The sequence below is a fragment of the Bubalus bubalis genome, chromosome 1 (assembly GCF_019923935.1).
Source record: "Bubalus bubalis isolate 160015118507 breed Murrah chromosome 1, NDDB_SH_1, whole genome shotgun sequence".
Taxonomy (NCBI): domain Eukaryota; kingdom Metazoa; phylum Chordata; class Mammalia; order Artiodactyla; family Bovidae; genus Bubalus; species Bubalus bubalis.
The window spans coordinates 181,151,846-181,178,518 of NC_059157.1; the positions used below are offsets into that span (position 1 = coordinate 181,151,846).

General features: G+C 40.9%; 1 protein-coding gene across 5 annotated transcripts in view; it reads right to left on the minus strand.

The window, feature by feature from the left end:
- Positions 1 to 26,673, minus strand: part of TMEM108 (transmembrane protein 108) — a 406,452-nt gene that overhangs the window by 180,359 nt on the left and 199,420 nt on the right. For 4 of the 5 annotated variants that reach the window (XM_044947068.2, XM_025291700.3, XM_044947062.2 and 1 more), the window contains one exon: positions 3,957 to 4,042. In XM_044947068.2, coding sequence (XP_044803003.2) covers positions 3,957 to 3,996 — 40 coding nt within the window. In that variant the 5' untranslated portion in view covers positions 3,997 to 4,042. The remainder of the gene's footprint in view (positions 1 to 3,956; positions 4,043 to 26,673) is intronic. The other variant, XM_044947070.2, reaches the window with a different exon arrangement.

The following is a 26,673-nucleotide window of genomic DNA, read 5'->3' on the forward strand; positions in this document are numbered from 1 at the left end:
TGAAGGTTATGGAAAAGCTCCCAACTCTCCTTAGCCAATGAAGCACACCTTGGCATTAGTTAATTTAGTCAGATTGTTTTCTTTCTTAATGAGCACAGGAGAGCTTCAGATCACATTAGAGCAACTGGCCTAGTAGGTACCATGGTGGGGCTCTGGGTATACTATGGGATAAAAGGGAAAAGAGAGGGAGAATGTTAACTCCCTGTGGAAGATATTACTCTCTGGATATTTTTAGTTTAAGAAGTGATTAGAGGGACAATTGTTAAGTGATTATTCAGTTCAGTTCAGTAGCTCAGTCGTGTCTGACTCTTTGCAACCCCATGAACCGCAGCACACCAGGCCTCTCTGTCCATCACCAACTCCCGGAGTTTACCCAAACTCATGTGCATCGAGTCGGTGATGCCATTAAGAAGTAAATAAAGTCACTGGGTAGCTGGTTGGCAAAAATCGCTAGTTAGCACTGAAAAAACACAAAAGACATTTTGCTCATTGTAAAGTATATTTATGGCTTTCTGCCCAGTTCCAGAGATCAGACGAGAGGCAGATCATCCCAACAGAAATGAACTCTGTTCTCAAGCAGCTTCTCATTATGCCTCAAAGAGCCTAGAGAGTTGAGTAATATGGATTTTGGGGTGTGTGTGTCTGTGTGCATAATTTGAGGCTGAGACAGATGCAATCTCCATGGTCCAGGTAGAGGGAAGAAAAGTTGATACTTCTTACCTTCTAAATGCTACAGATTAGGAACCCAAATCTACTACAGGAATTCTCTTTATCTTCCACCATTTGAGTAATAGGGCCCTGTGGACAGTTCTCTGGGTTGAGCAAAGGATTACTTTTTGTATGGTCAGCACAGTTAGTATATTCAGAGGATGCAAGAATAAGCAAGATGTACCAATAATACAGAGAATGATTTAAGAAATACAGATTCCTGTGTATAGAGCAAATGCTAAACTTACTAAATATCATTATTCCTTAACTCTGAGTAAGTATCCAAATGACTTTGATTTGAACAGATATTGGTATATAAAAACTTACTTTCATAAGCTCAAAAGGATTGTCTTGGTCTTCGTAAAAATGAAGTAAATTTCCAGGACACAGCACCCAGGCAAAGACCAAATCTGTCACTTCAGAACTCAGTGCCTCCCCAGTAATGTCACATTCTTAAATGTTTGTGATGATGTTCCCTACTTTCCATTGTTACTATTTTTAAAAAAATTGTGACACAACCTGGGAAAGGCAGCCTTGATCATGTTAACTCTCTCTTCTGTAGAATGAGATCAATGATAGTCAATGTTCCACTTGCCATATAAGGTTTGTAAGGATTAAATCCTGTAAACATTTTTGTGAACCAAAAAGTCCCATGCAAATGTTAGTTACAGTAGAGCTCCTAGGGAGGCTGTATCCTTTTCATGCAGACAGGATGGCTCAGTAAAGGAACAGGCATTTATTGTAGGTGTTCTATATGCCATATTACCTCACTGAATACCATCTTATGTAGTGGGTGGTCATATCCCATTTTATATTTGAGGTACATGGAAGTTAAGTCATGGTTATCCACGTCATTGAGTCATTTTTTGTATAGGTCTTCTGTGTATTCGTGCCACCTCTTCTTAATCTCTTCTGCTTCTGTACGGTCCTTATTGGTTCTGTTCTTTGTCATGCCCATTCTTGCATGAAATGTTCCCTTCATATCTCCAATTTTCTTGAATAGATCTCTAGTCTTTCCCATTCTACTGTTTTCCTCTATTTCTTGGTATTGTTCATTTAAGAAAGCCTTCTTATCTCTCCTTGCTATTCTCTGGACTTGAGAGAGTCATTTCCTAGGCAGGTTGATAGGGAATCTAGGGGTCCCCAAGGAGAGAGGGGTCTGGAATTCTCAAGGAGGAAGAAAGGACAAACTTTTTTTCTTTCTCCACATTCCTTAGGATTATATAACAATAATGTATCCTGCCTAAGGACAGTCTTTGGATTCAACCTTCTGTTATCTTAAAATGTTAATTATGGGAGTAGACCTGGTCTTTACTAGGATGTATCTTGCCTGAGGACAGTGTTATCTTAAAATGTAAATTATGGGAGTAGGTCTGGTGAGGTCTTTACAACCTCCAGACATTCTTTGGATTCATTGGAGAGTATATAACTTCATTGCTAACACTAGCAAGCGGGTACTCTTTCTGCCCCCTTCTGATGCCTATGTCAGAAGCTTTCTCTATCTCCTTTATACTTTAATAAAACTTTATTACATAAAAGCTCTAAGCGATCAAGCCTCGTCTCTGGCCCCGGATTGAATTCTTCTCCTCCGGGGGCCAAGAATCCCGGTGTCTTCGCGTGATTCAACAACAACCTTTCAGACTCTGTGTTCAATTGTGTATGTCTTTGCTCTTTTCCCTTGCCTTTCACTTCTCTTCTTTCCTTAGCCATTTGTAAAGCCTCTTTAGACAACCACTTTGTCTTCTTGCATTTCTTTTTCTCTGGAATGGTTTTGGTCACTGCCTCCTGTACAGTGTTACGAACCTCTGTCCATAGTTCTTGAGGCATTCTATCTACCAGGTCTAATCCCTTGAATCTATTCATCACCTCCACTGTATAATCATGACCTTATAATACTATGTAAACTTTGGGGCATACAATCAGCATAGGTGAATTCAACAAACCTTCTGCTGCCTTCTAAATCAACTATGCTGTTTTTCATTTCTGGTTTCTTTTGACTATAAAAAACTGCCTCGCCTTCTTGAGTGTGTGTAATCCTATTCATCTTTCAAATGTTCCCTCTCTCATCAAGGCAGAATTAATCACTCCTTGATGACGCTGGTAATTCAATCCATAAAGCCCTTTCTCTAATAAGCAAGCTTTATCATTAAAAAAAAAAAAGCATCAAACCCTATAAAATACATGGAGAAAAAACATGAGAAAGTCCCTATAACTCTTGGTGATGCTCTACCAGGCTGAAATCAGGCTGATGTGATCTGTGTTTCAGGGATTAGAATTTAATAGCAAAAATGAGTCAGTTAAAACACCCAGTCAGAATGCTGCCTGTAGATTAAGTGCTTTGCACTGGGGATACAACATAACCTGAACTGCTAAATCCTAAGGGCTGACTGGTGATTTGCGCCTCAATCTCTTTTCATGTTATTTTCTTGGCAAAAGTTAACAAGGAGCACTCAGCCTAGGAAAGATAGGTCCTCTATTTACCTCAGCAAGAAACAGATAAGCACAATGAATTTCAAGTTTTCCCAATACAATGGCTCTGGTTTGACCTGGAGTGGGTAATGTCTGTTGTCCCAAATTTGTCAATCTGAACATCAAACCCACCAGCTGGTGTTAGATTTTACATTCATTCAGTAACAACCCAGTCCCAAAGATTACACAGTCCCTGTGTGACAACTGGGACTTTATGGTACAACCCACAAAACACACGAGCAACGTGCCAAGAAAATCATGATCGAACACTCGCCACTCCACCACCAAACCTAAACAAATTACACTTCACCACTCATTGTTCAAGAACACATGGAACTATGCAACACTATTCCAAATAAAGGCTGTACAGTCACTGAATGGTAATAGGGTCTATGTAACTAAATCCTAACAGCCGACCATTCCCTCTTCATGAGGAGTCCAGAGTGGATCATACCAAAACCCCTTTAAATTCTGCCAAGAGTATTAACCAAGAGTATTAACGCTTTTGATACTCATTTTCAAATTGACTGTGCTTAACACGCCAATTTAGAATAATCATATAAAAGTCTACAATAATTATATATAGTAACTGATGCCTGAGGCAATAGAATGACTTAATGCTTGCTACTCAAGTACCTAGACGAAGCAGAGGGAAAATGTACTGTTCTCCTTCACCAGCCAAACACTGGTCTTCCTCCAGAAGGTGGGTAAGCTTCTGGCACCAGTGAAATAATAGCATTGGTCTATTCTAGGCCAGAAGAAAAGTGACATCGACTTACTTAACAGTTGGCAATAGAGGGCCTGTAAACTTCTCTTCATGGTATCATCTGGTCCTGCTTGTCCTCCAGTTTATTCATGATTCTGTCTAGGAAATGGGAGAAGAAAATCATTATATCTGGGAAACAGAATTCAAGTCAATAATCATAAAGAACTCCACTCAATATGACCTTGGTGTTAAAGCCCAAAATAACTTATTTGAAGAGAAAAATTCTTGGAGTGAATATACCACAATATAGTCTGTGTTATAAAACTATCAATTAATCCATTAGCTTTTGAAACTACACATCACTCATATGGGCAACTAGAGGGTGAGAATCAGGCCTTGGGATTTTGAGGACTTCCAAAACATCTTTCCTGCATCTCTAGTTTTGAAACAGGAGAAACAAGGAACTTGTAATCTCATTTCTGCAATCCTGCTCACCAAACAAAACACTCCCCTGAAAGCTTCACCAATTTCAAATTGTATTATATTAAACAACTTTTCCATTGTTTTCTGATTACAAAAGATACCTCCAGTGTAGAATATCTGAAAAATATAGCTAAACAAAATATAGTTAAGAATGTACAAGAAATTACAAATTACCTATCTCTTTAGCTTTTCCTGTGTGCACTTCTATTGGTCTCTTTTGCTATACTTTTTCTCCCAAGCAGTAGAAATATCTTCCTCTGTTGTTATTACACTTTACTACATTTTTTTTTTTTTCTTTTGGCCATACCTCTTGGCTTATGGTATATTAGTTCCCTGGCCAGGATTTGAACTCAAGGCTCTCGGCAGTGAAAGTGTGGAGTTCTAAGCAGTGGACCACCAGCGAATTTGCACTTTACAACTTTATTCTAAATGGCACACAGTATTTTTTTCAAGATAAGGTCCTAGAAACAGAATCACTAGGACACAATCTAAGGCTTTTGAAATACATTGCTGAGATGCCCTTCACCAACACCATATTATGAAAATCTCCATTAGACTACAACCTACTCAATGAAAGAAACTTGTATTTTCCTACCATCATTGCCAAGTAAATAGGCATATATTTCATCTCATTGCTTTTGCATTTTACAGGTTTATTAGTCTTTTTAAAGACTGTAAATTCACATTTGGCAAAGATTCTCTAGTTAGGTGCTGAGCCTTCTCCCGTAGACCTATCTGTGCACTTCCTTGTAAAACCCAGTGAAGGCAGCTCTTTTGCCCCTTTCCTGTTTGCCCATTTCTCCTCCCTTTTTAACCTTTAAAGAACCTAATGTAGGAATAAGATCATTAGGCAATTTAACTTAACTCCTGACTTATGCTCTCCTTGAATGCACACCATGCCTTGCCTAACCTGCGAATTCTTCTCCAAGATAAAAATAAGAGTGAAGAATTAACCAGTTAAAGAATGGTTAGCTCTCTACCCTGCAATGGCCCCCTAAGGAATCCTGTTGGCAGATCAAGGGGGCAAGGTAATATCTGGAGAGAGAGAGTCAGCCAGTCTGCACTCAGTAGAGATGATGCAGAACCCAACCTCCTGCCTCGACAATTCTGAGATTCTTTCCCCCGTTTTTCCCTTTAAAAACTGTCATGGCTGAGCAGAATCCTTGGAGCTGGTCTCTGGACATGAGTCCACCTCCTCCCCAAGGCTGCCAAATTTTCTGATTAAAGCGTCTTTGCTTTCTACTGACACTTGCCTCTAGAATTACTGGCTTTTGAGTGGTGAGCAGCCAAACCTGAATTTGGTAACACTGGTTTTAGCAAGAACCCTGCTAAATTAATTTAACCAGCACCCCAAACCCTCAATATTTGATCAGATTTACTCTACCATCCTACCTTCAGCATAAGCTTGGTTGGTCAATTTAGCCAAACCCCTTACCCTGGTGCTTCCTCTTAGTAATTTTCCACCAGGGTAAAATTCCCATTCTACTCCTTGGCTATCTATTCCCACTTGACCGTGCTTTATTCAGGGTGGAGCCCAGTCTCTCACCCTTACTGTAAAATCCCATTGCAATGGTCCCTGCATCCATTCATATGGTCTTGAATAATGTATATCTTGCCACCTTTAACAAATGTCACTGAATTTTTTTAAAGACATTCCTTAACCATTCTGTACTGGCATGCTGTTTTTTTTTTTTTTTTTTTTTTTCTTACAATACCCCAAGTAGAAATGATCTATCCTTAAATTTTTTCTCAAGTATAATTAATGTATCATAAAATTCAGCCTTGAAAGTAGACAATTTAGTGGTTACCAGCATATTAAAAGTTGTGCAACCATCACCAATACCTAATTCCAGAACATTTTCATCACTCTAACAAGAAATTTCCGTGTTTATTAGCAGTTATTTCCTAACATCCTTTCTTTCCAGTCCCTGGCAACCACTAATCTACTGCATTATGGGTTTGCCAATTCTGTAACTTTCACACAGATTATATGGCCTTTTGTGCCTGGCTCTTTCAATTAGCATAGTGTTTTTAAGGTTCATTCATGTTGTGAAGCATGCTGTTTTTTTCTTATTTTTTGGTAAGAATTATGCATACATACACACACACACACACACACACATACACACACACACACACAAAACCATGGTTAGAAAGGCCTTCCTTACTTAATTAAGGATTACATAAAAAGTTATAAAAAGTTGCCTATATTTTCTTCTGCTATTTTTTTAAATTTCATTTAGATCTGTTTCTGAACTTTGTGTTATGTTTTACTTCTCTGTCTGCTCATTCTCCCATTAAACAATATGTATTGTTTAACTCAAATTCTTAGTAGAACTAGTTCTGCATTACTTTCCATTTTAGAGACCCAGGTTCAATCCCTGGGTTGACAAGATCTCCTGGAGTAGGAAATGGCAACCCACTCCAGTATTCTTGTCTGGAGAATTCCATGGACAGAGGAGCCTGGTGGGCTCCAGTCCATGGGGCTGCAAAGAGTTGGACACGAATGAACACACATGGATGGATGTTGTTCTTTGAGCTTGTTCTCCCCCAAATTAACTCTAAGATAATTTTATTAAATTTCAGAAAAAAAATCATTGGGATTATAATTAAAATTATCTTCTATTTGTTTATTAATCTGGGAGAGACTTGATTTCATCAAAATCCAAGTGTGCTGAGGGAATTAAATTTTTTAAAGATTGTAGCTCTGGAGATCAGAAGAATCCCTTTTAGAGGAAGAGAAGAGCTCTTGTTTTGTGGGGTGGGGTAGCGGGCGGGGGAACAATAGCTCAATGATTTCTTTGGCTAACCCACCCTCAGTGTGATCCAGCTGAGTAAGAGGGAGAGAAAGAGAGAGTTAAATTGCTCTCCATTATAATATAAGAGGGGGCTTCCCTAGTGGTTCAGTTGGTAAAGAATCTGCCTGCAATGCAGGAGACCCAGGTTCAGTCCCTGGGTTGGGAAGATCCCCTGGAGAAGGAAATGGCAACCCACTCCAGTACTCTTTTCTGGAGAATTCCATGGACAGAGGAGCCGAGAAGGCTACATGACTGTGCAACTAACTTTAACTTTTGACTTTGATAACATAAGAGGAGGTTTGAGTTCCCAAAGGCTAGAAAAGAGGGATTAAGTGGTCTAGAAATCAGAGAGGCTGAGGAGATAAACAATAGATACTGTGAGGTAGAACAGGCAATTCCAAAAGACAGCAGTAGGTAAGACACAAGAATAAAGGATAGAATGAGAAATTCCCCACAAACTTTAATATGTATAATATTTAATTTTCCATTGCTTTTTGTTTTATGCTATTTGTACTTAGACACCACATCTGTCCTCCTTCTCTATGCCACAACAGTTATCCACCACTAGGACCCTCAAAAACCTCAGAAAGTCTTGCACAAAACAGCCTTGTGTTAGCGATGCTCAGCTGGGCAATGAAAGAGACTATGTCTTAAGACAAGAGTGACTGGAAATGGAGATAGGAGCCACAGGGACCATAAGCAATGATTGGTAGGCATCTTCAGAGTGCTCAGGACCCGGTAAGCATGCAACAAATGTGCTGTGAATAAAGAAATAAATGAATGGATAAATGAATAATCAAGTAATAGGAGAACAGAAATATTTGTAGTTGATGTTGATCAAGAGGAACATAAGCCCCTCAATCATCTCTGGAAATGCTTGGAGATTTTGAAGAAACTGTTACACTTGTCACAATAGACGGAATAGAGTCATGTCATTCGAATATCGAAGAAACAACTGAGCACATAAATATGGGACACTTCAGTCCTCTGGGTTACCCAGGGCTATTCTAACAACAAGCACCATATGACCTACTATTTACTCAAAATTAATCTTTAGGTCCTTCTGTGGAGTTTTGTAATGTTTTTTTTCATTTAAGTTCTATAGTCTTGTCGAGTTAATCCCTAGGCATTTTACACCTATATGTACTCTTGCCACGGTGATGGAATTTCCATTTCCATTATATTTTCTACATTGCTTCTACATGGAAATGACTGAGTTTTGTATATTTACTTTGTGACCTAACTGAACTCACTTAGAGTTCTAATGATGGTTTCTCAGCTGAGTCTCTTGGGTCACTTGTGCTCCTTGGCTGGATGGAGAGGCATGGTGAGATTTCATCAAAAGCCTCTTTTTAACCACATTAATTGTATTAACAATTAACCGTATTAACATTAATTGTATCTAGTCCCTCATGGAATAATTTAGGAGCTCCAATGATGACAGCTAATCCTAAGAATGTACAGTTTTATAGCCAAAAGGCCGAAGAAAAGAAAAATGAGAGGAGGAAGATGAAAACACCTGACCAGACATGCAGAGACAGGGGCACAGGTGGGGACCTGGCCGATCATGAGCTCAGGGGAGATGAGAGGGTGCAAGTAACCCGAATCACTCCTTAGCAAGTGCGAGCCTCAGAGAACCCTTCCTCTCCTTTTGGGTTAAATGAAACTGTTCTATCAATTTTATTGACTTGGGAGGGAAATCTCTTTAGAAATGTCCACGTAGCCAGGGAAGAAGTAATAAAGAACCAAATGAAAACCTCTTGACATTTGATATGTAAATTGACTTGAAAAGACAAGTTCATAGAAAACAAATGAGAAAGAATACCCAAGAAAATTATGGAAAAAAAAAATTCCAAGAAGATGGGGCCAGGGAGAGAGGGACTGCCAGGCCTACTAGACATTAAAACATCCTCAAAAGCCTCTATATTTAAAATAATTTGAAACTGGCACATGAATATACCAAGTTATAATGGATATTTATGATACAATAAGGACAGTAGTATTAAATCAGCAAGCAAAAAGATGAGCTTTTAAATAAACATTTTGAGATAATGGCAGAGCAATATGATAAAGTTAAAATTGTACTCATTCCAAATATCACATACCAGCATAAACTCCAAATAAGGTAGACATTTAATTGTAAAAAAAAGTAAAGAATACAAATACTAGAAGGAAATATGAGTAATTCTTCTATTACTTGGGGGTAGAGAAGGTTTGCTAACTCTGAGTCAAAGTTTGAAGCAATAAGGAAAAAGATAAACTTTATTACATAAAAAAATTACTCAGTAAAAACTATAATTAAGTAAAATATAAGTTAAAAACTATAAAAATGTTCAACTTATAAGAAGGAAAGATTTAAAGTCCCTAAATTTTTCCTGAAATCAATCTTCATGGTGCTTTAGCAGTTGTCTGCATACATGGGCAGAATGGCAAAAATCTGAACCGCCCAGCACATCTGCTCCAAACTGAGGTTGAGCGAGGCAGTGCTCTGTCTTTGTGTTTCAGCTCTCATACTGTGAACAGTGTCCTTTCAACAGGCAATTTAGTGCCATGCTTTTTAGCATTTTGTGCTTTTTATTGACATCTCTGTTTGAAATGGCCCCCAAGCATAGTGCTGAGGTGTCTAGTGTTCCTAAGTGCAAGAAGACTGTGATGAGCTTTACAGAGAAAACACATGTCTTAGATAAGCTTTGTTCAGGCATGAGTTATAGTGCTACGACTATGAGTGCAAAGTTAATGAATGAACAGTGCATATTACACAAGGCATCTTTAGACAGAAACACATATAAAACAAGACTATATATGGATCAGTTGACAAAAATGTGACCAGATCTAATAGGAACCTAACCCTACATTTCCCTTAGGAGCACAGATTCAGTCTTTACTCATTAGTCCTTCAATATTCATGACAACTTTATAGAATGTAACTATTATGAGTAATGAAAATCAATGGTATTTGAGTCCAGCTTTAAAATATTTTGTGGAGCAAAGAATGAATATGATGAGCAATCCATGCCAACAGTAGAGTTTGAATAAAACAGGATAATAGTTCACCATCTCTTTGGGACAGAGAAAGGTTTGATTAAGCTGATGGCTAACACTTGCTCTCTGGGAAAAAGGGGAAAAGGAATAGCAGAATTGACATATCAATTAACATCACAGGCCTGTGAAGTTTGGAATGGAGCATTCTCCTCCAGGTAGGGACACAGACACCAAGTCATAGTCTTTTTATAAGTAGAAATAATGACTTTGTTCTGCACATGATTTCTGATACTCTAAAATTAGGTAGCTGAAAGTGAAAGTGAAGTGAAAGTGAAGTCACTCAGCCACGTCTGACTCTTTGCGACCCCACGGACTGTAGCCTACCAGGCTCCTCCATTCATGGGATGTTCTAGGCAAGGATACTGGAGTGAGTTGCCATTTCCTTCTCCAGGAGATCTTCCCGACCCAGGGATTGAACCCAGGTCTCCCTGAGGTTTATATGATATCTAAGATTCATGGCCTTTCTAGACATTATATTTCTCATCACAAAAATTATAATAGAGTGATGATGAAAAAGAGAGACTTTCCTTTTCTAAAAAGTCCTCATGGAATAATCATATCAATTATGGTCACTCCTTGATTTAGCCATTTAACAATTCATCTCATGTCTTCCATGTGCCTAGTAGTGTTTTTGTTTTTTTGTTTGGTTAAGAAATCAGTCTTTATTCAAGATCAAACCTACCAGCAATGAGAACTTGAGCTGGATTCTTGACTTCCCTGATCCTTGCATTTCTTGTAAGGTATAAGAATAGTCCTTGATATGCTTGTGGCAAAGACTGAGACAACCCATGCAAAAGGCAAGATAACAAATCAGGCCAGAGCTCACCAACCATCTTAATTTTGCTTCTCTTAAGCCATAAAACAAAAGCTTTTGGGCTATTCCCCAAAGGGCCTCTTCTATAAATCCAGTGTCTTATTTAAATTGACTTTAGAGATTACTTATATGGGGATAAGTTGAACTTTAAGATTCTTATTTAGAACTTATACATTTGTCTTCCTTAAAAAGGATCTGAGGAAGTTCACTATCAGATACAACTTGTACAGTAGAAATACTAACAAATCAAAGCACATTAATGGCATCAGAAAGACAGATCCAGAATTACAGGGAGAAAGGGGGCAATTCATTTTACCACAAGGTGCACTGGGGCCATACACCTCCCTTGGAGCTTCTTGAAAATAAAGGCAAAAAGGACAGCTAGTACCGTGGCTTTTTTTTTTTTCTTGGCTGCGTAAATAGAAGTACATTCTCTATTTTGTTCAGAAATACAAACCTATTCTGCCATTAAAATCTAAGAAAAGATCATTAGACAAATCTCTTGATAAGCATACAAATAGAATATTCTTGCCATGGCTGCTTCTTATGCTGTGTGGGCTCGGTTGCTCAGTTGTGTCTGACTCGTTGTGAACCCATAGACTGTAGCCTGCCAGGCTCCTCTGTCCATGGGACTTCCCAGCCAAGAATACAGGAGTGGGTTGCCATTTCCTACTCCAGGGAATCTTTCTGACCTAGGGATCAAACACTTGTCTCTTGCGTCTCTTGCACTGACAGGCAGGTTCTTTATCACTGTGCCACCTGGGAAGCCAGGTTGCTCCTTATCAACCCACAATAAACACTAACGTCTTTGTGTTAAGTAGGAATTCAGGGAAAGTTTTTTGATGAGCAGCAGGAGCACCATGCTTCAGAAACAGAGTGAGGCAGGCCTGCCCCCAAGTAGCTTTGCTACATGAACTTGGGCAAGTTACTTTACTTCTCTGAGACACAGCTTTCTCATCTGTAAATGGGGCTGACACCTAAATCAAAGGATTGCTGAGAGAATTAAGTGAAGTAAAGAAGTTACTGTGTACGTGATATATCGTATGCGTCTCTTCTTTTCTGTCAAGCTACTAGTGTACAGATATGCTGCTTCCGGTCGTGTGCGGTTAGAGAGAACTAGGAAAATAGGGGGGACTGACGTTCAGTAAGTCAGGCCAGGGCCTGAGCTGCTGTGTTACCCCAGGAAGGCAAGTGTGATGGTTTCTCAGGTTCACTTACACCAAAAGTCACAAATGAGTGTACGTGTCCACAGCATTGGGTCTGGGTCATAATGGTGTTTTCAGAATATGAAGTTCTTTTGATAGAGACAGTTTGCATTTTAAACACAGGAATATCCTTCACTTCCATAAAGAAATATTCTCTCTCACTTTTCTTGAAACTTATAGCCCTCCTACTCTTTCTTCCAAATTTTCTCATTTTTGCACAAGAACTAGCTCACCCTACTCTGGGATCAACAGTGTGAGCATGATTACAATGACTGTTGCTTTGCCTCAGGTCTGGGAGTTTAGTTTATAGGAAGTAGTGGGGACTATGGTGAACTTGAAAGCAGAAAAAAAATAGTGGTTTTTTTTTTTTTTTTTTTTTGGCTCCAGCCATTTGTCAGCAGAAAAATAGCTCTTTGTTTCTTTTATCTTAAAGAAACTGAAAATCCTCTCAAAATTTTTTCCCTAAATTTTCAACAGAGGTTAGAAATTTTAGATGAAACGATTTGCCAGTCCAGGTTCGATGCATGATACTGGATGCTTGGGGCTGGTGCACTGGGACGACCCAGAGGGATGGTAAGGGGAGGGAGGAGGGAGGAGGGAGGAGGGAGGAGGGTTCAGGATGGGGAACACATGTATACCTGTGGCAGATTCATGTTGATATATGGCAAAACCAATACAATATTGTAAAGTTAAAAAATAAAATTAAATTAAAAAAAAAAAGAATGGAAGAAAAAAAAAATATTAGCAATGAATTCATATGGGCTAAGGCTGTGGAATTTCTGACTTATAAGGGTTCTCCTGCAGCAGAGCCTGCACAGTGACTGTTGGGGGCTGGGAAGAGAGAGAGGACATGCAGCTCTACCTTCCACCCAAGCTCTGTCCTCCAGGAGCCCTGGGGCCCAATAAACTTCAAAGGATGAAACACACCTTCAGTAGAGCTCCTTCCCTCTCCTCCCCTTCATATTTCCTTCTCTGAAAAAGAAAAGAAACTACTGGGAGTTTACAGACCCACTGAGATTTAATTTCAGTAGAATTTAAAACAAAAGGGCAAAAATTATTTATCTGCTAAGGAAAAGCCTACAAAAAGGGATTGATTGATAAGATGTGGATTCTGCTTGGAGGAATAAGAGGTGACTGCCTGAATGTTCTTCAAGACCAGCTGGACTTTATTTGCATCTGTTGTGGGTGGGTATTCTGCTCTCCACAGACACTGAAGTCAGCAGAAGGATAAAAATAGGACCAGAAGTTTGAGGCATATTAGAATGACACAGACCTTCTCCTTCTGGCATTAAAGTGTATTGAGACCACTTATCTCATTTGAGGAGACAGAAAGGTGCTTGTGCGAGGTGAAGAATACGTATTACACATCCCTTTTTATAGTTTTGATATTAAAGACTGAATACCAAAGTCAAGGAATTATATGATACTGTAGCAATGCCAAATACTAAAGGAGCATGTTCTATCATTTGCACCAGCTTATGAAAAAGATTATTTCTCATCCACAGTAAACTCAAGCATTTTTCTTTTTATCTTTTGCAGTGTCTGAGAAACATTCTCAGATATTGAATTTGGGGATCTAAAAAATGTGTATTTCTTTTGGGTAGCAGGCATTTGTTCTGAAAGATGCACCACATTTTTATAATGGAAAGAGAGGCAAGGCCTTATGAAACAGGCAAAATTGTCATCTGAATGTTTACATGTGGAAAGACTATTTAAACCCACGATGCACAATTTGAATGGGCAGTATATTTCAGCATGTGAAATTATTCATAATAGCATAGCAATTGCTAAATTTTAATTTTGACTTGTTGGCTGAAAAAAAAAATGTATGATCAAACAGTTGAGAATTATGTTTTATTTGGCAGACTTTCTGAGGACATCAAGCCTGGGAAGCAGCCTCTCAGATAGCTCTGAGTTCAAAGAGATAAGGGAGGAATCATGATTTTTGCAACAAAGGGGAGATAGCAGGAACATCAAAAGATTACTGTTAATTAAAGAAAACAAGATCTCTCAGGTTAAGGAGATTTAGTGCTTCTCCATGAATGGGACGAGGACTTCCCTGGTGGCTCAGATGGTAAAGTGTCTGCCTACAATGCGGCAGACCCAGGTTCAATCCCTGGGTTGGGAAGATCCTCTGGAGAAGGAAATGGCAACCCACTCCAGTACTCTTGCCTGGAAAATCCTATGGACAGAGGAGCGTGGTAGGCCGCAGTCCGTGGGGTCACAAAGAGTCAGACACGACTAAGCGACTTCACTTCACTTCACTTCATGAATGGGAAGACACAAGAGTCTCAGCTCATTGAAAACATTCTTTTGATATGCAACTCAGCTATCTGGGGCCAGAATACTTTTCTTTCCCATCCTTTGACCCCTCAGGGCATAACACTGGGGCAGCTGCAGTAGCTGAGACTTGGTAGCCTGGCAAGCTAACTCATTTGTCTCTATTCTGAAGTGAAGTCGCTTAGTCGTGTCCGACTCTTTGCGACCCCACGGACTGCAGCCTAACACGCTCCTCTGTCCGTGGGATTTTCCAGGCAGGAGTACTGGAGTGGGTTGCCATTTCCTTCTTCAGAGGATCTTCCCAACCCAGGGATTGAACCTGGGTCTCCCAGATTGTGGGCAGACGCTTTACCATCTGAGCCACCAGGGAAGTCTCTGAGCTCCTTTGGAGCTGTAGTGGCTTGATGGCTGTATCATCCTTTGTTTACTGATACGGGAGGCAATATTTTTCATTTATAAACCTTTACCCTCAAACTCTCTTCCCCTTCCTTAGCTCCTCCCATCCCACCTCCATCTGCATAAAGCCTTCTTTAATGCTTGAGCTCGTATGAAGACATTTTAATTTGTGGTTTCGTTTAATCTTTGAAAATACATAATTTATGTCAAGTGATTCCACAGGATACAGTCTGTTGAATGTGCAGTTTGAATAACAATTATAATGACATGAAAAATTATGTGGGCAAGAGTGGGATGGGTCAATACCAAAAGCTGAAGCCATCACTTGAAGAGTATGGATCAAGGTCACAGGTAAGGCCTGTGCAGACAAGCTCACTCCACAGGGAAGCCATGGCATCCCAAGCATTTCTGATGAACTTTATACCTCAATTTTTTCCTCAACTTTACACCTTGCTTCAGGAAGCATGAATTAAGTAATACAGTTGATTTCACTTGTGAGGGCCTAAAATACTAAACAGATCATTTAACTGTGTTGATAATTCTGTCTTGCTTTGATGACCACAAAGGCCAGAATAAATATCCAGAAGAACCAAGACTGCTGTTTCCCAAACAAGCTGATAGTCAGAATCTATTTTAAAATAAATTCCTAGGTGTTTCCCTCAGGAATTCTAATTCCAGGTTCTTAGATGGGACAATTTTAAAAGGTTCTCAAGCTGACTCTCATGATAAGACCGGGATGGAGACCAAGACTGAATCTAGCTGCTCTAACCCCGACTCTAATAGCACATTAGAACTATGGAGGAACATAAGAGATCAATCAAGCAAACTCCCCAGGGACAGTGAGAAGCTTCCGGGAGAACCAGGGATCCTTGTTGCTGTTCAGTTGCCAAGTCGTGTCCAATGCTTTTCCAAGCCCATGGAATGTCGAATGCCAGGCCTCCCTGTCCCTCACCATTTCCTGGACTTTGCCCAAGTTCATGTCCATTGCATCTGTGATGCCATCCAGCCATCTCATCTTTTGTCGCTCTCTTTTCCTTCTGCCTTCTATCTTTCCCAGCATAAGGTCTTTTCCAATGAGTCGGCTGTTTGCATCACGTGGCCACAGTGTTGGAGCTTCAGCTTCAGCATCAGTCCTTCCAATGAGTATTCATTCAGGGTTGATTTCTTTTAAGATTGACTGGTTTGAATTCCTTGCTGTCCAAAGGACTCTCAAGAGTCTTCTCTAGCTCCGCAGTTCAAAAGCATCAGTTCTTTGGTGCTCTGCCTTCTTTATGGTCCAGTTCTTATAACTGTAGGTGACTAATGGAAGGACCATAGCCTTGACTATACAGACCTTTGCTGGCAAAGTGATGTCTTTACTTTTTAACATACTGTCTAGTTTTGCCATAGCTTTCCTGCCAAGAAGAAATCGTTTTCTAATTTCATGGCTTCACTCACCATGCACAGTGATTTTAGAGCTCAAGAAGAGGAAATCTATCACTGCTTCCACCTTCTCCCCTTCTATTTCCCATGAAGTGATAGAGCCAGATGCAATGAGCTTAGTGTTTTAAGCCAGCTTTTTCATTCTCCTTCATCCTCAAGAAGAGGTTCTTTAGTTCCTCTTCACTTTCTGCCATTAGAGTAGTATCATCTGCATGTATGAGGTTATTGATATTTCTCTAGGCAATCTTGATTCCATCTTATAACTCATCCAGCCTGGCATTTCTCATGATGTGCTCTAAGTATAAGTTAAATAAACAGGGTGACAATAAATAGCCTTGTCGTACTCCTTTCTCAATCTTAAACCAATCAGTTATTTCATATAAGGCTCTAACTGTTGCTTCTTGACTGGCACACAGGTTGCCCAGGAGACACGTAAGATGGTTTGGAGTTCCCATCTCTTTAAGAGTCTTTCACAGTTATGATCCACACAGTCAAAGGCTTTAGCACACAGTCAAAAAACTACACTAAATGTTTTTCTGGAATTCCCTTGCTTTCTCTATGATTCAGCAAATGTTGGCAATTTGATCCCGAGTTCTCTGCCTTTTCTAAACCTAGCTTGGACATCTGGAAGTTCTCAGTTCATGTCATGCAGTTTATGGTTTAGTATGCAGGATTTTGAGCATCACTTACAATCATGGGAGATGAATGCAATTGTTTGGTGGCTTGAACATTTTTTAGTTATTGCTCTTCTTGGGAACTGGAATGAGGATTGATCTTTTCCAGTCCTGTGGCCATTGCTGGGCTTTCCAAATTTGCTGAAATATCAAGTGCAGCACTTTAATAGCATCATCTTTTAAAATTTTAAAAAGCTCTGATAGAATTCCATCACCCCCACTAGCTTTGTTCATAGTGATGCTTCCTAAGGCCCACTTGATTTCACATTCCAGGATGTCTGGCTCTAGGTGAGTGATCACACCATCGTGGTTATCTGGGTCATGATGATCTTTTTTGTATAGTTCTTCTGTGTATTCTTGCCACCTCTTCTGTTAGGTCCATACCATTTCTGTCCTTTTTTGTGTCCATCTTTGCATGAAATGTTCCCTTGGTATCTCTAATTCTCTTGAAGAGATCTCTTCTTTCCCATTCTACTGTTTTCCTCTATTTCTTTGCATTGATCACTGAGGAAGGCTTTCTTATCTCTCTGTGCTATTCTTTGGAATTCTGCATTCAGATGGGTATATCTTTCCTTTTCTCCTTTGCCTTTAGCTTCTTTCCTTTTCTCAACTATTTGTAAGGCCTCCTCAGACAACCATTTTGCCCTTTTGTATTTCTTTTTCTTGGGGATGGTCTTGATCACTGCTTCCTATACAATGTCACAAACCTCTGTCCATAGTTCTTCAGGCACTCTATCAGATCTAATTCCTTGAATCTATTTGTCACTTCCACTGTATAACTGTGAAGGATTTGATTTAGGTCATACCTGAATGGTCTAGGCGGGAGGAGGTGGGAGGAGAAGGGGACGACAGAGGATGAGATGGCTGAATGGCATCACTGACTCAATGGACATGGGTTTGGGTGAACTCCGGAAGTTGGTGATGGACACACAGGCCTGGCATGCTGCAGTCCATGGGGTTGCAAAGAGTTGAACATGGCTGAGCGACTGAATTGAACTGAATGAATGGTCTAGTGGTTTCCCCTACTTTCTTCAATTTAAGTCTGAATTTGGCAATAAGAAGTTCATGATCTGAGCCACAGTCAGCTCCTGGTCTTGTTTTTGCTGACTGTATAGAGCTGCTTCATATTTGGCTGCAAAGAATATAATCAGTCTGATTTCGGTATTGACCATCTGGTGATGTCCATGTGTAGAGTCTTCTCTTGTGTTGTTGGAAGATGGTGTTTGCTATGACCAGTGTGTTCTCTTGACAAAACTGTTAGCCTTTGCCCTGCTTCATTTTTCACTCCAAGGCCAAATTTGCCTGTTACTCCAGGTATCTCTTGACTTCCTACTTTTGCATTCTAGTCCCTATGATGAAAAGGACATCTTTTTTTGATGTTAGTTCTAGAAGGTCTTGTAAGTCTTCATAGAACGTTCAACTTCAGGTTCTTCCTCATTACTGGTTGAGGCACAGACTTGGATTACTGTGATATTGAATAGTTTGCCTTGGAAACAAATAGAGATCATTCTTTTGTTTTTGAGATTGCACCCAAGAACTGCATTTCAGACTCTTTTGTTGACTATGAGGGTTATTCACTTTCTTCTAAGGGATTCTTGCCCAACGTCATAAATATAATGGTTATCTTAATTAAATTCACCCATTCCGGTCCATTTTAGTTCTCTGATTCCTAAAACATTGATGTTCACTCTTGCCATCTCCTATTTGGCCACTTCCAATTAACCTTGATTCATGGACCTAGAACTCCAGGTCCTATGCAATATTGTTCTTTACAGCATCGGACCATACTTCCATCACCAGTCACATCCACACCTGGGCATTGTTTTTGCTTTGGCTCTGCCTTTTCAATCTTTCTGGAGTTATGTCTCCACTGATCTCCAGTAGCATATTGGGCAGCTACCAACCTGGGTAGTTCATCTTCCCGTGTCATCTCTTTTTGCCTTTTCATGCTGTTCATGGGGCTCTCAAGGCAAGAATACTGAAGTGGTTTGCCATTCCCTTCTCCAGTGGACCATGTTTTGTCAAAGATTAAGTCTGACCACATTTTGAGAACCCCACTTTGTAAACCACATGGTTATACTACGGTGGAGTTGATGAAATAATGTGTGCCTACACTCATAATTAATATATGATGAGAGATTAATGTATCAAAAATCACTCTACAGCCAGATTTTGCTCTACCAGCTCTGTCAGACAAATTATTTTACTATGGCAAATTATTACAAAGTAGAAAATGTGTTACCCTTCTTGTCTCATCTGTAAACAAGCATCACACCTACACTACACGGTTGTTTTGAGAATAAAATAATATCCCTATCCTTTCAGAGGAAGGAGAAATTATGTCTTCTGGAGAGCACAGACAAGGTGTTTGGAGATGGAATCTACACTAACTTTCAAGGTGAAGAAGCATTTTGACTAGTAAAGGTGGAAAAGCTCAAAGCTGCAGAGAGAGGACAGTGAGGCAGGAATTTGGATGAGTAAATTAAACAATAGAAGACCTACTACTGGCTGCTTTAAAACTCCTAAACAGTGCAGTTTTTGATATAGTGTACCTGGCTCTCCAGCTTCTCAGGTAGGGTTGAGTCGAAGATTTCATCTTCTAGGGGTGGGAAGGAAATACAGAGAAGACAGACTGACAGGGAAGCAGCAGGCAGTGGTCAGGAAGCAGAGAGCCAGAAGCTGGGCCTCTGAGGCTCAGTCTTCCCAGATCTGAACAACAAAATAAATGCTTACTCCATGAGATAGCTGGCATCTCACTGTCCTGGGAGTCCCAGGACCCAGAACTTCTCCCATCATGTCTACCCAGGACTAGATGGTCACCATCAGCTGGTGCCAAACCTAGGTCCACACCTGGGTAGAGCTGATCATGTAGCTGGATCCTCAGGTCTCTAGGCTAGCTGTGTAGGCACTCATCATCAACTCCACAGTTTTATAATCATGTGGTTTACAAAGTGGGGTTTTCAAAACGTGGACCTCAGATCACCAGCAGCATCCAAGAAGTTTTCAGAAATACAAATTATCAGGCTCTAACCTAGACTCCTTGAATCAGCAACTCTGGGGAGAGGGTTCAGCAGTTTTGGCTTCAACAAACCCTCCAGGATGCACACAGAAGTCTGAGAAGCTCTGCTTTGCATGAGTGAATTTTTGGACGCCTTTATCATGTTATAGCTGAGTTTTACTCTTCAACTCTTGCTTGGTCAAATTATTACTATTCAAAGAAGCAATAGTGAGGAAAGAGGGATTTGGAGCAGAAAGACTCATTTCCAGGGTCTCTTTCTTCTGCAACAGACTCTAAGTCATCAGTTCGTCAGCAGGGAATACATTTACAGTTCATTAGTTCAACCAGATTGTTGGTGTTGGCATTCACGGTTCTTGTTGAGAGCATTTAGCAGTGTCTGAATTCTAATGGCTAATTTAGAAATACCACCCATTTTCATGATTCAACTTATTAGGCTGGTATTATTAACGCTCTGTGAGTAACCCCTGTATAGGGGGTGTGTGTATTAAAACATGGGCTTTGTGGTAGGAAAACTGACAAAATGATTGCCATGTTTGTCTCTGCTGTAGTTATATACCATCAGTAAGAACTAGACCTTTCACTGAACTAAAATTCTAAACACAGGCAGCCAGAATTGATTTAAACGATCAAATCCTAGAACGACTACTTTCAAATAAATCTCTCACTTAGAATCTAAAAAACTTAACAGTGGCAGCCAACACTTAAAGGTAAATCAAATGTGTAAGCCATCTGTGCCGTGCAAATCAGCTCAAATCAGATGTCTAAAATTCAGAGGTCTAAAAGCAGAAGAAAACAGAGAGCTACATCTTAAAGGAATCAGACTGGTGATGAGCCAAGATTAAAAAACAACAACAACAACAATTAACTCTCTGTTTCCCCAGGCTGTCCTTCTTCAAGCTATTGCTACATACTGACAGTTGGATGCAGGCTTTGTAAGTTGAAGTGTAAGTCCTGGGAAAGCAGAAATTTTGCTTATCTTATCTATTGCTGTATCCTTAGTCTTTAGAAATGGGTCAAGCACAAGGTAGGTATCCAGCATATTGACTAAATGCATGAACGATCCTACAAATGACTGTACTGTACACAAAACTGTGGCGCTGTCGCAGAATATTCTGTGAAGACAGAAGTGTTGTGTAAGTTGTAGTGTCCAATACAGTAGCCACCTGTAGCTGGTGGCTTAAAATGTGGCTCATGTAGCTGGGGACATAAATCTTAAATGTAAGTGGCTACTATATTGGACAGCACAGTTGTAGAGGCTGCAGACGTGTGGAGGAAAAAACAACAGAAGAAAAGTATGTAGTGCAGGAAACTTGTTACTTATGAATTCTGATCTGGGAGGTGGTTCAGATAAGGGCAGGTTGGGTAGGGTGGTTCCTGGTTTTCAGATTCTTCCCACTTTCCCTTCAACCACTAAAGGCTGTGGCAGCAGCTGTTGAGGCAAGGAAGACTGGGTTTCAGATTTAAGGAGGAGAGACTGCATTCCTCTCCCATCAGGGACAAGGTGGTGTTGAACCTATGGGCACCCCAACAGATGAGAGTGACCACTGGATGGCAAATGACACTTAGCGTCTGCAGAAGAAAAGGCAGTGATGAGTTCTGAGTCTTGGCTGTTTGCTTTCTGGTTCATGAGTTTATTCATTTGACTATTTTTACTCATTCAAGGATCTTCCAATATCTTCATTAATACACAGGCCCTCTTTTCTCAATATCCTTTGTTAGGGGACACTATACAAAGGTCTGATCCTTTGAGGTTCTTGGGCTTGTCACAGAGGAAATCCTGGGAAGAATGGGCTGTCTTACAAAATGAGATGATTAAATAAAAGTCATTTAATCTTACTATTTAAAAAAAGATATGCCCTTTTCTTTTTCTGCCCAAATTAGTAGGCCTTGCTGCTGCTAAGTTGCTTTAGTCATGTCCGACTCTGTGCGACCCATAGACGGCAGCCCACCAGGCTCCTCCATCCATGGGATTTTCCAAGCGAGAGTACTGGAGTGGGTTGTCATTGCCTTCTCTGTAGTAAGCCTTAGGAAGCACGAATATGAACAAAACTAGTGGAGATGGTGGAATTCCAGCAGAGCTATTTCAAATCCTAAAGGATGATACTGTTAAAGTACTGCATTTAACATGCCAGCAAATTTGGAAAACAGCAGTGGCCACAGGACTGGAAAAGGTCAGTTTTCATTCTAATCCCAAAGAAGGGCAATGCCAAAGAGTGATCAAACTACCGCACAATTGCACTCATCTCACATGCTAGCATGGTCATGCTCAAAAGCCTTCAAGCTGGGCTTCAATGGTACGTGAACTGAAAACTTCCAGATGTCCAAGCTGAATTTAGAAAAAGCAGAGGAAACAGAGATCAAACTGCCAACACCCACTTGATCATTAAAAAAAAGCAAAAGAATTCCAGAAAAACATCTACTTCTGCTTCACTGATGATGCTAAAGCCTTTGACTATGTGGAGCACAGTAAACTGTGGAAAATTCTTAAAGAGCTGGGAATACCAGACCAGCTTATCTGCCTCCTGAGAAACCTGTATGTAAGTCAAGAAGCAACAGTTAGAACTGGACATGGAACAATGAACTAATTCAAAACTGGGAATGGAGTACGTCAAGGCTGTATATTGTTACCCTGCTCATTAACTTCTATACAGAGTACATCATGTGAAATGCTGGGCTGAATGAATCACAAGCTAGAGTCAAGATTGCTGAGAGAAATATCCATAACCTCAGATATGCAGAAACACCACCCTAATAGCAGAAAGCCAAGAGGAACTAAAGAGCCTCTTGAGGGAAGGAGTAAGAGGAAAGTAAAAAATCTGTCTTAAAAGTCAATATTCAAAAAACTAAGACCACAGCATTCAGTCCCGTCACTTCATGGCAAATAGATGGGGAAAAAAGAGAAACAGTGACAGACTTTATATTCTTGAGCTCCAAAATCACTGCAGATGGTGACTGCAGCCATGAAATTAAAAGACGTTTGCTTCTTGGAAGAAAAGCCATGCCCAACCTAGACATCGTACTAAAAAGCAGAGATATTACTTTACCAACAAAGGTCCATCTAGTCAAAGCTATGGTTTTTCCAGTCATCATGTACGGTTGCAAGGGTTAGACCATAAAGAAGGCTGAGCACCAAAGAATTGATGCTTTCGAACTGTGGTGCTGGTGAAGACTCTTGAGAGTCCCTTGGACAGCAAGGAGATCAAACCAGTCAATCCTAAAGGAAATCAATCCTGAATATTCACTGGAAGGACTGATACTGAAACTGAAGTTCTAATACTTTGGCCACCTGATGCAAAGAGCTGACTCACTGGTAAAGATCCTGATGCTGGGAAAGACTGAGACCAGGAGGAGAAGGAGGCGACAGAGGATGAGACGGTTGGATGGCATCACCAACTGAATGACATGAGTTTGAGCAAACTCCGGGGGAAAATGGAGCACACGACTGACCCCATGGTGTGCTGCAGTCTGTGGGGTTGCAAAATGTCAGACATGACTGAGCGACTGAAAAATAAATGTGGTGGGTGCATATTAAGTTGCTTTAGTTCAGTTCAGTCGCTCAGTCATGTCTGACTCTTTGTGACCCCATGGACAGCAGCACTCCATGGGGTAGGATGTGTCCAACACTTTGTGGTCCTATGGACTGTAACCTGCCAGGCTCCTCTCTCCATGGGATTTTCCAAGAATACTAGAATGGGTTACTATTTCCTCCTCCAGGGGATCTTCCTGACCCAGGGATCAAAGCTACAGCTCTTATGTCTCCTTCATTGGCAGGTGGGTTTTTTACCACTAGTGCCAACTGGGAAGCCCATTTATGTGGCATAAGGCCACAAATAAGGCTTATGTGCATTAATATGTCTGCCTTGACATCTGGTAAAGCCGGGAAGGCCTTGAATGGCCTGCTTCTTCGCTTCCCTCTTTGATCCAGTCATCAAAGTCTCCTAGCCAAGCAACTCTCCTTATCAAAAGGACCAGGCACAGGTCCTACTTAACCCTGAGTAGGAGGTTTCAGTTCCCTCCAAGCAAGTGGAATTTTTCAGACAAGCCAATCTCATCCTCCACATGAATCAGAGGCTCCTCAGCCTCTTGATATTACAAAGCCTGCTTCCCACAGCCTTTGGTTGTTCATGCTGTTTCTGAGGAAAGGTCCCACGTGCCCTGCATGGCATTCCTGTCCTCAGCCTCCAGCTATGAGTCCATGTGACTAGTCAGCTGCTGTTGATCTCATCTGTCCAGTGTTGTATGTTTGGCCATCCCCAAGCCACTAGTGCAGGATCCCTCCTTCATCAGTGAAGAGAATAGGAAGTGATTAAAACCAGTTTTGTAAACTCCTCATACATAATTCATCAGTTGCTGCTGGGCCAGACATCAATCACTGATATTCAGGACAAACTTCACCCTTCTGACCTCTCCTTTTTACCTCAGGGGCATGAAGCCTGGAAACTGCATTTCTCAGAGGCCCTTGCCATCAGGTTTCCCATTAGATCCCACCAATTAGAGGCACTTGCATGACATTATAAAGGTAAAGAGAAGCTACCTCCCCGGTAGCAGCTGTGGGAGAGTGGTCGACAAGAGATGGAAGGCATTGCCAGAGGCTTCTGAGTGTCTCCCAGAGAGCCACCTCTACGGGGACTACCCTCCTAGGTCTGTTTTATGTGAAATATCCTGATATTGTTGTAGCAGATGCCTCTGCACCACGGTTCATATCCTCTTGGCTTTACCTCTGATTTCAGCCATGGTTGCACAGTTCCACACAAGCTTTAACTCGCTTCATGCGAGCAGCATCCTGCCTCAAGTGCAGGATACACATATCCATTTTCTGTTCCTCCAACATTTCAGAAGTCACAAGAGTTAGCTGGCTCACATACACATGGGCAGCTCATAAATATAGGAAGTCAGTATCTCTGGGGGCAATTCTCAGGATCCAGTGGATAAATCCCCCTGCCTTCTAATCTTTGGGGAGACAATTCTGGAAGGTATCCTGTATCTCAGTAGGTTCTCACAGAATCAAGCTCCTACCCATCATAATGCAACCTCCACAACACACCCTACCCAGGTTAGCTATTCTTCTTTCCCTTACTCTCCAACTGCTGATCCCTGGGCTCACTTCTCGAGTAAATTATCTGATCACAGTCCTTTTCTCAGGCTCTGCTTTGTGAGGAATCCAAGCTAAGATAGGGGTCTTCCTGACATTCACTCCTCTGGCCATCCAAAGTTTGTATAGCTTCTAATTCCCTGTAATGAAACATTTCCTAGTCCTCCTACCTAGACCAGCTTTTGTTTTCATGACCTAACTATAATTAATATAGTTACAGAATACTCTATCACATTTGATCATTTTATTTATCCATTAATCTGCAAATGGATATTAAGTGTGCCTCTATTATTTTACTTAGTATCTTCAGTACATTGATTACTATGGAAAACATTGTTAGTTGTTTACCAACAGCCATTCTCTCCATTTCCCTTACTAAGAAAACCCAATTTGGGTTAACCTGACAATGTACAAAACCTAAATCTGGGAAATTATCCCAATCTCACTACAGCTAGAGGAGACATAGTTCTAGCTAATGAGAAATAAACAGAAGTCCATCAGAGATTTCTAGGAAAGATTTACCTGTCCTCTTGTCCTTTTTCTATTCTCACCTGGAACAATGACATGAGAGTAACTTGCCATCCTACAACCACATGGGACAGCAAGGAGAAACGCCATTTAAGAAGTCTGTGATCCAATCATATTAAAACTGAGAGGGGGCCTGTGGGGCTGTGCTGTGCTTAGTTGCTCAGCTGTGCTGACTCTTCACGACCCCACGGACTGTAGTCCGCCAGGCTTCTCTGTCCATGAGGATTCTCCAGGCAAGCATACTGGAGTGGGTTGCCATGCTCTGTTCCAGGGGATCTTTGATCTCCCACATTGCAGGCAGATTCTTTACCATCTCAGACACCAGAGAAGGCAAAGAATACAGGAGTAGGTATCCCTTCTTCAGGGTATCTTCCTGACTCAGGAATATGAACCTGGGTCTCCTGCATTGTAGACAGATTCTTTACCAGCTGAGCTACCAGGCACAGAAGCCCTTCTTTTTCCCATTTCTTGTAGGTACCCTCCAAGACCTTCCCTGAGTTCCAAGGGGAAGATTCAACAGGCGCTAATCAAGGGAAGAGCAGCCAAGAAACCCCCTGAGGCAAAATCAAAGGGAGCAGAGAAGCTCATCAAGATTAGGAGACTGAGCACCTGAGACTGGTTGAAGTGAAGTGAAGTGAAGTCGCTCAGTGTCCGACTCTTTGCGACCCTATGGACTGTAGCCTACCAGGCTCCTACATCCATGGGATTTTCCAGGCAGGAGTACTGGAGTGGGTTGCCATTTTCTTCTCCAGAGGATCTTCCCGACCCAGGGATCGAACTTGGGTCTTCCACACTGTAGGCAGACTTACCATTTGAGCCATCAGGGGAAGAGATGAGATTAAGGGAGTACAAATCTTGCACACACCATAATTCTGTCAGAGACCCCCACCCTTGAATCATTGTTATAAACCCCCTCATCAAATCCTCTGGGGTTAAGACACATAATTTTTCGAAGCAGGAACCCTCTGTGTCCCCCTTTGCCTGGCAAAGCAATAAAGCTATCCTTTTCTACTTGACCCAAACCTGTCTCCAAGATT